We start from the raw sequence: 13324 nt of genomic DNA, 5'->3' as shown, positions 1-13324 counted from the left end.
AAATGCTTAAGCGTTATAAGATACATGAAAGCATTGCCATGAGTAGGAAAGGGAGCAATTATATGAGGTGCTGAAGGTACATAAGAGAAGATTTGATGAGATCATACTTTCAGAGTGGGCTAGAAAGAGAAGGTAATCTGCAATGAAGTAGTAGTAAGGAATGTATAAAGAAAGGGGAAATTACATGTATAAAGCATATAATGTTATTTCATTTTGTAAGAGAAAACTAAAATTCAATGGGATAAAATAACATCCAAGATAACAAAGCTAGAATGTCGTAAAAGTAGACAGAGGTAAAAGTTAAAATTCCTATGAATGCTTCCTTCCTGGTATGCTGCTAGCAAAATATCTCATGTTTGAAGACTGATGACTACTTTGATAGAGCTCGTTTACAACTGAGGAAACACATTTCAAGTGTATTGTTCAGTGTAAATATAACAAAACTACATTCAAATTAAATTTATTGTAATAGCCATCATCTTATTTTAACCTAAGGGATTTCCCAAACTAAATTTTATTATAGATCTAGATTTGCAAATAGAAATATAGTTAGAAACGAAGTTTTTCAAAAAGTGTATCTTTTGTTCTATTTTTGTACTCGGTAAGTCTAAATGAAAGAAATGATGTTTACCCTGAATTCTGTGACCTGCAACACTTAAAAATTCTGTGACTCACTTTGAAGCCATAATTATTGGTATGGGTTCTCTTATGGCCCTGTATTAATAACCAATGTCTATTTCATTTTCAAGATAAAGTCCACTTTTTACTCTAAAGGACAGCTTAGTATGGAAGGAGAAACAATGGACTGCGAGTCAGAGCTGGGTTTGAGTCCCTGTGATTCCATATACTTTAACTTGAAGACATACTGGTGCTAAATTTTCATTTCCTAAACTTTTAGGATTGGGATACTAAAGATACAGAACTACATGAGATGTTATTTATGAAAGCCCTTTATAAACTGTTAAATGGAGGAAAAAAGTGATAATCACAATAATTAAGTACCACTAATATTTTAATAAATGAGTCCTTTCCGTATTTCCCTTGTCTAAAATCCCAGCCTAGCTATCTAATTTTGAGACCTGGGCAAAACCTGATTCCTGCCCCACCAAGAGGCTGAAGACATTCATCCTAATTTCAGTCCTATGACCAAGACTTCTTTAATAATTGAGACTTCTCTAATCTGAATTCCTGCCTAGACTTCTTGAATACTACCTGTTCTTAGATTCTTTGAGTTCATGCTGTGTCCATGTACTGAGACATTTTAGTTTCACATACTCCAGATATTCAGGTCTGCTGGACTGTACTACTCTCTACAAGTAGCAGCAGGGACTATTTCTTTAATGCTTCTCCTCACTCTGCATCCTGAGTGGGCATGTCTAGTTCCAAGAGCAGCCCTTCCTAGCCAATATGTCCATCTTCATGGCAATTTCGTGCCCAATCCTTTAAGAAAAATAAGAAGTGGGTTCTCTATAATGCAATGAAATTGTTTTTTCTGTACTGCTTACAGAAGCTAAATTCATTATTTAAAAGTTACTCATTATATATTGCATCCCATATATGTTCTTTAAATCTGCTTGTCCATTATGCTAGAGTCCAGAACTTAAACTATTTTCATAAATATTCTTCTAGTCTAAAATATAACAGAAAGATTCATAATTGCAAAACTAGTTTAACCTACTTTTAATAGTGCATTATTTTCACTTAATAAATTAGTGCCACATTTTTTGTCAAAAGGGGAGAAGAAGGTATCTATAGACCTTGTCTCCATTTCCACTCCCATTCAATTCCATAACTAATTTGACAGTCACCCTCAATTACCTCACTAAAATAGCTCAACACTTGAAACGTTTATAAACGTTTAAAAGTGATCACTTCTTAAAACAACCTTCAATGTGAATGGGTTATCTAGTCTTAGTCTCTCTCACATAGCATTATTATTCCCCTTAACATTTATCACAATTTTTAAACATTTATCTGTTTATAACTGTTTTTATTAATCTAACTATGCTATGAGAGCAAAGATCATCGCTGTTTAATTCATTACTAAATACCACAGCTTAGCAGGTGTCAGAGATGGAAGATATTCTTAATATATGTTGCTGAATGAACAAATACAGGGACTTATCTTATTAGTCCCCAGAGGTTATAAATGGATATAGACCAAATTATTGCTTTAAATTTCCAATGTTCCTTAAATATCTTACAATACATAAGTAAGCACTGAAGAAATTTAGAGAAGTATTTAAAATAATCATTTTACTTCTAATTTGTTCAAAACAATTAAAAACAAAGTTACCCAATTAGCAATTTCATAAGACTTCAGTTAGAAAAGAATAATTTGGCTGTCTATGAAAATGAGCATTTACCTGAGGAAGTTACTCCCATTTGAGGGATGAGTTGCTCTTCCCTGCAGTTTTCACGTCCAGGAACTAATCTCTGATATCTTGATGGATGAGGGTTACCATCAACATCAACCAAAAAAGGGGGAGGCATGAGATGAGGTGCTTGCTGAGTCTGTTCATCTAATACAAAATTGTTGGCATCACGAATAAGAGGTCGATAATCACTATGAAAGAACATCTGGTCTGCTATCTGTAAACAGAAAAGCCATAAAAGATTGGAAAAATAAAAATTTATCATTGTAAATTTCTAATGGAAGGCAAATATTTTAACATAAGTCATGATGTTAAGCAACAATATAAAAGAATATTCTTCTCTTGAATTAATTGTAAATAAATATTTATATTTTCTACACTAAATTTTATGATCAGAAAAGTAGCTGCTTTTTCTCTGGAACAAGAAAGAAATGGTATACATAAAAACTGACATTAAAAATAAGTTATATAATTTCAAATTACATGGTAAGATCAAATCTAGGCATAAATCATTCAGCAGTACTATTACTTTCACAGAGCTAGCATGTTTTATCTTACTTTTTAAATTATTAAATATGGTACTATCTGTTATAGAGTTTTGCAAAGGAAACTCATTCAATGAATTTATTCTCTGAATTTAGTTCTTTAATGAAATCATTTATACAATTTAAGAAAATCCTTAAGCCTACAGTAAGTGTGGTTTACACATTAATATAAAAAATTGACATGATTTTCCAAGAGTTAAGCACTTTCTAAATTTTTGAAATATAAAAATATGAACTCATGCCTGACACATCTGTAACTTCAAAATTTTATTGATTAATTTGGAATTTCTTAAACGAAACTATGAACTATTCAATTTTTATAACTTTTTATACCTCTACTGCAAATAAACAATTTAAGTCTTTCAGTCACTATTCTTAGGGTCTTTAATATATAAAACATTAGCTATCATCAATACGCTATACATTTTTGAGAACCACATGAAAGCCATAGATATGTACCCCAGATAAATGCATATTATCCATATCAATAAAATATTTTACATAATTTCATAGAGTCCCTTTATGGATAACATCCCCACAGCTTATACATGCTCCAACCTAAGAACTGCAATTTAGATTACTCTAGCAGATTAATTAAGTAAAAAGTTCCTTATTCCTTCTGAAATATAAAGATTATATTTATTTATTATTATCTAATGTCTATGACAGAAAAGAGATTTAACAACTGTCTTCACCTTCCTCTCTAAAACATAAGTCTCCAGACTATTTAAAATGATTCTTCTATATACTGAAATATTCTTCAAATATGCTGAAAGCGTAAATGATTCTTACCCATCCCCCCTCAAATACAACCCTCTAAACATCCATGAATTAAAACGTAAGAAGATATAGTCATCATACTCTACCTTGTCATATTTGCTACTGGAACCAAAGCCAAAAATTAAAAGATGTCCATGAGAGTCTGTGCATGCAAAATGCTGACCATCAGGAGAGCATTTGCAGTCAAATACTGCACCATGTCCTTGGCCTTCAATCTGAAATGTATTTAACCAGTAATCAGAAAATTGGCATTAAAATATAAATAACTGGACACTATTGTTACTAGAATTTTATGATGATATATAAGTATACACCCTAATGAGGTGAAGAAGTATAACAAACACAGTATAGTAACAAAATCTGTGAATATTCATGAAAAGTGCCAGATTAATAGCCCTGAAAAACAAATTTCTCTATTTAGCCACAGACCACACACAATTCAGGAAATAAAACAACACCAATATCCCCCACCCATAGAATTCTGCTTCATGTCTTCAACCCAGACTTAAAATGTAATTGCGCCTTACATTCCATCTTATCTACATTTAATCAAGCCCTTTCAGCAAAGGCTGACAATGTGCAGTAACTGTAGCATTTTTTCTTTTGTTACTCTTAGAAGTGGTAGCCAGAGATCACACTGCTCACAAGACACTAAGTTTTTCCTTTTGGTAGTAGATTCCCTTGATGGTCTGACTCATCTTTTAAATGGTGAATTTCAAAGGTTAAAGAAAAGGTTTTTTTTACCTGATAATTGTTTTCTGTTTTCCAGTTCCATTAATCCAGAACGAATGGGTTTCTCCCTGCAACCTGTCAATCAAACAGAGGTGGCCAATCACCACTCTGAATTTTTTTGCTCTCAGTGCTTCTTCAGACTATGTTCCAGTTGAAAACTTCTTTAGCAGTATTCTGAAAAAGGTAAAAATTCTACCCTATCTAAAGCACATCTAGGGACTGAATTTCAGAAATAAATTAAAATAGGGAGTTGACTCCCTAACAAGTAACAACTAAGGATGATTTTCAACAAATGTGATTGGATTTCTGGATTAGCAGAATCGGAACACACACATTATCAGGTAAGAAATACCTCCTCTCTGTTCCGGTATCCACTGATCTAGAACAAACTGAATTTTATTAGTATCCTTATATCCTAGGAAATGCTTGAAAAAGAGAAAAGTAGCAATTTTCTTTCTTTAGTGTTAAAAATACGGCATAGGGATGAATGTACAGTTCACCAAATACAGACACGAAATTAAAATTTAGAATAGTTTATTTCTCAAGGTAAGTTTTGGTCAAAAGAGAAAACATCACTTTAAAAAGAAAGGCTCTCCCTAACAAGTTTACATACCACAAACGGGATTGCCTCAAAAAGAAAACTATTTTTCCCTGTAGCTTGTTGAAATAAAGGAATGAGTCTACTGGTGTTAAATAATGCTGTTTTGGATAGTGATAATAATGGAAAAGAATAACCTTCCTTAAAATTTTATCATATGAAAGAAAACTGGAGTCCTTATCTAATGTCTAATACACTTAAAGATTTATCATAAAAAACAGAAAATGAATCCTAAGTGAAACAGGATCATTTCTTGGTTGTGAAGAAAGTTGGAGGCTAAGACAGTGGAGGAAAGGGAATTGATTCCAAGTCTACATTAAAACTACTCATAAACGAGAAAGAGAACTACTTCTCCAGATTAACATAAGGGCATTGATTTGTAGCTGTACACTTTTAGTACTTGCCAAAAATGAAAGACAACAAGTAGAAATGTCAGATTTCAGGTCTGGATTTTTCTGTTTTCTAGACAAATAAAAATTAACATGAACTATTACAAATAAGTAACCACGTCAAAGTTTACCTCTAAATAAAATTTTACATCAAAAATTCAATATAAAGAAATTGCCTTGGCCCTGTGTTGTTAATGTCTTAATTATCTCAACTCAGTAACTCTCACAAAAGATAAAACAAAAAAGATATTTTATAAATATACTCGAATAAGTGCTTCCAGAATTGTGATATTATAAGTCTAAGTTTATAATTCTAAGGATACAGTAGAACTGAGGAAGAGATTTGAAAGAAGTCTGACACAGCAATGCCAAAGGATGTTCATAAGCATGGTATCCTTCATGTGATGTTCAGGCAATCTTGCTCTACATTTTTTTCTTTTTTTTAGGGGGGTGGAGTCTGAGAATTAATCAACCCCTGCACTCATGCTCTCTACCAATGTTGCCACACTTACAGTTAGTAGATCTCTAAAAGAATACTTGGGAGACATGGAACTTATAAAGCTCTAAAAAAGCAAAGAAAAAATAATAATCCTATAGAAGATCACTATGTTTCCTATATAACACAGCCATTGTGAATATAGCAGGATAGTACCAATTTTCTTGGTGTAAGGCATCTGCATTAACTCCAAAGTGACTTTTAGATAGAGAAAATGAAAGTGTTTCAGTAACATCAGTAAATAGGAAAAATACATTAAAATGTATTTGGTTTAACCTTATTCATTTAAGAAAGCATTAAAAGAATCTGCTTTACTCATGAACCAATTAGAAAAGGTGCCTATAACCTTATTAAAATGCAAAATTCATCTTTAATAATGGCTCCTCAGATAACCAACAACCATAACTACAAAATGCAGACAAGGCTTTTTATTTGATACAAAGTAGGAAAATATTTTACTTTCCCTATATAACAAAGTATACCCTAGCTGTTTTTATGACTTATGCTGTTATCTAAGCCAACCAAAAAAAGTTGAATATTTCTCTCTGAAAAGAATTTCATTTTCTTAAACCACAAAGTATTTATAAGAATTCTCAAAGAAAAAATTTAAAAATGAAGGCACTCTTTGAATATGCGTAACTAACTACAAAGCAATGAGGCTTATATTCAGAAACCGAAAGAAAAAAATCCTCTCTATCCACATTAAAGTCATATACGCCTATCATAAAATTAAATGTACTGCTTAATAAGAAAATAAGTCAACATAAAATTTAATATTATACAGAACTTATTCTAGTAATAAATTGCAGCTGTAGTAAAATTGCAGCTGTAGTAAATTAAAAAAAAGAACTGAATGAGAAATTTTCAAAATAAGAGAATTTTAAATGAACTTTTTCACTAATAAAATCAAGTATGCTTGCTAAACATTATTTGAGACATATGTTAAACCCCACATAATAAAACTCATGTACATTAAATCACAATAAGGAAGGCTGATAAAATCCAGGAGATAGTATTTGCTAATTAGTCCAAAAATTTCAAGAACACAAGTTAAAAGAAAATAGAAAAATACATTTAGTGATTATGATCAAGGAGTTATTTTCTTTTTTTTAAGCAAAAAATGAAAGGATCAGACAAGTTAAAATCATGACTCCTTTTTAGGAAAATTCTCATACTGACTAAAGAATTCTGGAAATATTTCCAAGAAAGGAGTAGTACAATCTTTTTAGTTTAGATGTTATACTGAATTTGAAAATAACAGAATCAATACAAAAACATGTGAGTTAAGACCTGATGATAGAATTGTCATATTTAATGAAGAATATCAGTACCTTTTTCAAGGCAGAATACTATCCACAACTTTTAATATAATATTTGTGAAGTAGAAAGGTGAATAATTAACGGAGACACAGAAATGAGGCCTAAGGCCCTAAAGATCTCTCCTCTAATAATGGATAAATCACCTAATCTCTCTGTGAAATGATAGAGATAATCTACATGATCACTGGAGTCCTAAAATCCTGCCATCTGATATTCAGGAAGGCTTTTTAGAAGAAGTGGACAAATCTGGAAATGAAGTACACTAAAAGTACTAAAATGCAGACTAAAATTGTAAGATATAAATTATATCAATCATGAGAAACATACATACAGCTGTATATGACAAATACGTAGGAAGTATCTAGGAAGAGGAACGCAACACAAAACAGGAGTGTTAAAAATAAGGGTCATCTTAAGCAGAATCATCCTCTTATGGAATCACTATAATACAAGTCTATGACCAGCATCAATTTTTTTATCTTGTTCCCTTTTTCAAAATATACCATTAATTAGAAGGGAGCATATTGCCTAGAAAATCCTCCATAATTTAAAATTATGAATCATCTTAAATACCCTACTGATTTTATGTGATAGACTCAGAAAGTCCTTATATATGAAGAACCTTTAAAGTTTATCAACCTGGGGAAAATAAACTTAATTAAGAATGTACACTACATACTGAGGACAGAAACTGTCAAATGTATCATTAAAACATACTTTGGCTACCTTCTAACCATTACAATAGTTATAGTGCAAACAAAGAATAGGAAGGGGAAGCTATCTACACTCCTATAGTCCAGGCAACATGAAATTACTTTAAAAGATCATTACTGAATTCATGTTTAATTTGAAAATTCTTTATGGTAACATTACATATAAATTAAAGACAGCTATTCAAAATAAGTGGTGCCAAGATAAATTTATATAAAAAGTAAACTGCTGTAACTAGCTTAATAAAACCAAAAGATACGTAAAAGTCATTTTGAAGAACCAGCTCTAATTTTCATCAAAAGAAAAATATACTACCAAAATAAATAATTCATCTTCAAATTTAACAGCATTTTGTTTATCATATTCTGATTTCTCTGAGGGCAGCAATACTATTAACAAATCCATCTTGAAATCTATTCTCCTTCTTTGGCCTCCCTGACATGGTATCTTACACACTCTCCAGAGACTGATTTCTTCTCCATCTTGCTAAATATCACTATTGCTAAGTTGTTTCAAGCCCTCTCCACTGCCTTCTCTATCTCCATCAGGAAGTAAATACCATTCTACTACATTCAACATTTCTTTCTCTTTACTCCTAGATCCTCTAAGTATTCTATCTCCAAGTGCTGACTGGCTATTTCCACAAAGATAGTTCAACACTATGTCACAATAAACACATAAAAATGAACCGAAAAGTCAGTTTTCCTTCATCTTTCATATTTCCATTAACATCATTGTTATCAAAATCACCAAGACTCAATACTCTCAACACATTTATTAAATCTGTCATTCTCCAGCCCCAATCCTTCTATCACAAAAAACCAAGTCCTACAAATATTTTTTTTTTCTTATACAAATTTCCTACTACTTACCTCTGTAATTTTTCATCAGGGTTTCACTAATGAAAGTAGTTCTCCCCCCACCTATCCAATTTCATACCTGAAATACTGCTACAGGCATTCAAACTATTTTTCTCTATACAGTAACTTATCAAAATCCCTAAACTGTTACTATTCTTTATGTTCATAAGATAATTTGAGGCCATCAACAATCCACCTCAACTTAACGCTTTTCATTTTACCATCCATTTTTCAAAATCTGTTCCCAATTTTATAAAAATTGTTCTATGAACATGTCTTAACATTTCTTGCTTGGTTATTTATAATACTCTTCTTACTTATAAAATTAATTCTTTCTTACTGATTCAATTCTTATTTATCCTTTCAATGCATAGTTTCAATTCTTCCACAATAAAACCTTTGACCAATCATCTGAAATGATCCCTATGTTTTTAGATACAGCAATTACTTCTTCTCATATTCATGCTACCATTTGAAACTACTTATCGTTACTTCTTTTTTTCATTTTTTCAGGTATTTCCCCCCAATTTAATGCAAGCTGGCTGAAAACAAGTGCTGTCACTTTCTCTTCCTTGTGGTCTCCATATTTTGTGCTCATGAACAAAATAAACACTCAACTATTTGCTAATCAAAATGTCTTCACCTGTGTGTTTACATTATGCATTTACATACTTTCCCTTATAACTATCAAATCTTGAATACCTTTATGATAGCGACTCATAGAGCATGTCAAACAATTACTACATAAAAGTAATTCACCAAATACAGGGTGATAAGCTAGAGAGACAAACTCACATTCATGGCAACAAATTTTAAGGTATGTCTTTGATACCAAGATATAGATGAGAAAGAGACAGAGTCTAAAAGAACCCCAGAAACCTGAAAGAAATTAGCGATACGTTTATAATCAGAAGATTGAAGGTAATTCCTTACCGAGAGAGGCTGAAACAAAGACTGGAAGCATCAAAGAATCCTTTTAACATACAGAGTGCTGATATGACATCTTGTTAGATGATGACAGGTAATGAGATAGAAGGAAGGAAGGAAGGAAAAAGGAAGGAAAGGAGAGGAAGGAAGTGAGGGAGGGAAGGAGGAAGGAAGAAAAGGAGAGAATGAGAGAGACAGAGATAACGATATCCCAAAATCTTGATTCACAAGAGAACACAATATGAAATATACCTATTTTGAGTTTTTCTTTCTCCCTTTCCTAGATACATGCAGTTATAATAATTGTCAAATACTAAAATAGCGGTAACACTGAGAACACATTAATGTCAGAAGTATACATGTGCAGAAATTCTGAGTGGTGGATTGGCAGCCTCTGCTCATTTGGAACGTTGCAAGGAGAAATTTATTGTTCTGGATTAGTGGACACTGGAACATTTTTTTAAAATCTCAAGTAAAAGAAAGGTTAACAATTATAAAAATAAGAAAAAATTTAATTAAATAAATAAAATTGTTATTTGGAATTTACCCATGAAACAACAAAAAATAAAGCAAAAATCAAATTCAGTAAAATTGTTTTCTAGCAAGAGACATATTGTACTCTTCAGTTAAAATCAGAACCAGACAAGAGGCAACCAGAAGAGAGCTTTGAATAACATAATAGAAATATAAAGACATGGAGAGATTCATAGACACAGCTAGAACAATAGATATAGAAAGAGAGCAGTAAAGATAAAGCAAAAGCGCCAGACACATGAGGAAAGCTACTAATGTGGAATCTACAAATCTCATTCCAAACACCTTTATTTACTATCTGATAATCAAATGGCCTAGTACTGAGAATTTGAAAGTCTCTTCATCTTTTCAAATAAATTCAATATCCACTTAGCTAGCCTTTTAGTTAAAACTTGGCTATATTGTGATAATTTAAGAGAAAAAAACGTTAAAAAATAACTTTGTAAATTTAGGAACATCTATACTTTATATAAACGCCTAAAGTTGCCCACCTCTTGCAGGTAACGGAACTATTACAAAAGCCCTCAACTTCAGAGAGTTTATACACATTTTCAAGTTATTTCTGAGAACAATTTATCTGACTTTCAGCATTTAAGTTAGAATTTAGAGCATTTAAACTAGAGTTTAGAACTTCTGTCAAAACAAAGCTATACTGATATATTTACCTTCTGCCACTACCCAAAACAAAAATGTAGGCTTGCTAAACTATACCCGAATAGTTTGGAATATTCTTAACACACACTGTCTGCCATCAATATAACATCCAAATATACTCTACTTTTTCCCTAAAACAAGTTATATAAGGACTGGTCAGCTGAGACATGAATAAGTTACGTAGTTTTTTGAAGAATGTAGATAAACAAAATGTAAAGCCTAGAATTTAGTTTTTTTGTAAAAAAGAATAAAGTTGCCTTATGTTCATAATCTCTTGACAATATTCTCTTGTTTTTTTCTGTGGTTCATTTAAAAGAAAAAAGAAAGATTAAAAGTTTCTACAACATATATTATGCTTTCCCAACAAATACTTTTAAAAATTTATTTTAAGATTATTTTATTTTTAGTTAAAGATGAAACAACAAAGGGGATAGGGAATGCAAGGAATGTGTAGTCTATTCCATTTTATACCCTATGTTACATCATCTCACCTGTCATATACTCTTTCTAAGTAACAAAACCCAAAATCCACTCCCCAACTGCTTTTATCATCCCAACTGCTTAATAGATCCTCTATTAAGATGAAAGCAGTAAAAATAATGAAAATGACTCCATCACTTTCTAGACAAAACCACTAGCAACTTGAGAATCCATTTATGATTTGTAAACGAAATAAATTAGGAAATCATGTAAGCATACAAGGAATTAAATATCTTTATCTCAATTCTCAATCTCAAACCTTTTATTTACAAATTTAAGTGATCCTAAAATAAAGGATAAGATTTTGAAAAGTGTTGTCATGACTTGATACAGGGGAAAAAAAATAGGATATTTATCTGAATGATGAATACCAGTAAAATATTAAAATATTAATGGCTCAATATTTAAAATGTATTAATAAATTTATGTATTAAAATGTAATTACTATATATCAAACATAGAAATTTAAAAATTCAACCTTTAGTCTCTGAAAAGGTTTTTGATGACAAGATTTTTGACTATAACATTTCAAAAAGGAATTTTAACTTCTGTAATAGGTAAGAAAAGTGCAACAAAATGCTGATTAATACAAACCAATCATTTATTATTACATGATTTCATTACCTTTTGCAAAGACATTAAAATTTCAAATGGAAAATGCAATTTTTATAAAAAAGGGACTAATATTAAAGCAGTAGTCTCAAAATATACTTGATAAAACCTGTATGTTTAAGAATTTGTACGTAAAACTTTTGTTCTTTTAAAGGTGCAATTTACATTCCTTATTTGCTGGTCATAGGTTTAATGGTCAATTTACTTATTCATGCTATAAGCTTTGATTTTAAAACTCACACAAAATGTTAATCTTAATAGTACTTCACCTAACCTTTCACTATTTCTAGTTTAAAAATGGAATATTCCAGTATAACTAGTCCCTCCACATAGCGCACAAAAAAATATTTACTAAACTGAACTCATGATTACTAATACAATTTAATGTCAGGGATTGAATTTGTACTCAATCAACTTTCATGGTATTTTAGTAACTCAAAAGCTTACTTATTAGCTAGAGAGTAAAACAGTTACAACTACAGCCAAAATTCATCATGATAGTGGATAGTGAACACAAGCTTCTATTCTTCCCTCAAATTGTTTTAATCTTAACAGTAATGCTGGATGCTTTATCTTCCATCTGCCCATAGATAGAACAAACAATGAAAAGAACAAAAGAGTGAAGAGCAAAAACTAGGACATTTAGATAACTTACAAATTAAGAGACAGAAGAAAAAAAAATTGTCAAGCTAAATTATAAGATCTCAATAGATGTATTCAGAGTTAATAGCATTATGAAAACATTTCCCCCACACATACACACGAATCATTAACTGGATATAGTTGGATGTTAGCTGTGCAATGCCCAACCATAACTACAGTTAGCACTTAAGAACACATTAGCAACGAACAAAAAACATGGGTTTAAATCCCAAGTGACCTTAAACAGCTGTGTAACCTAGGTAAACCTGGGCAAAGCACTTCACCTGTTTCTCCATTCATAAAACCAGTAATAATAAAATCTACCGATTATATCACAAGGTTTTTATGAGACCCAAATGAGGTAATATGTATAAGTATTTTGGAAGCCATTAAAAATCGAGAAAAATTTAAAGAGTATCTTTATTCTAATGAGATGGAAGAGTAGCTCACCTTGTTTTTTAAAATGCAGGATATATTTTTAATCCTTTTTAATTTGTTTTATTTTTCTCATAGTCTGAAGATTCTATGGATACTATCCAATTCTACTTATTATATAAATTTGTTTCTTCTGCCATTTAGAGGCTTTTCTCTCTTATTCAAAAAGAGCAGGAAAAATATCCTTATCTAAAACTCTTACTAAACAATAAGTAACATATAAGGCAATAATAT

At 31.1% G+C, this 13324-nt stretch overlaps 1 protein-coding gene across 2 annotated transcripts in view; it reads right to left on the bottom strand.

The window, feature by feature from the left end:
* Window positions 1–13324, bottom strand: part of PHIP (PHIP subunit of CUL4-Ring ligase complex) — a 113065-nt gene that overhangs the window by 50323 nt on the left and 49418 nt on the right. For both annotated transcript variants that reach the window (XM_081044421.1, XM_081044420.1), the window contains exons 16-17: window positions 3787–3915; window positions 2367–2592 (exon numbers count right to left, since the gene is read on the bottom strand). In XM_081044421.1, the coding sequence (XP_080900547.1) occupies window positions 2367–2592; window positions 3787–3915 (355 nt within the window). The remainder of the gene's footprint in view (window positions 1–2366; window positions 2593–3786; window positions 3916–13324) is intronic.

Source organism: Rhinolophus hipposideros (assembly GCF_964194185.1).
Source record: "Rhinolophus hipposideros genome assembly, chromosome: 3".
NCBI lineage: Eukaryota > Metazoa > Chordata > Mammalia > Chiroptera > Rhinolophidae > Rhinolophus > Rhinolophus hipposideros.
The sequence above is the reverse complement of the archived record's forward strand: the minus strand, read 5'-3'. Positions and strand labels throughout refer to the sequence as shown.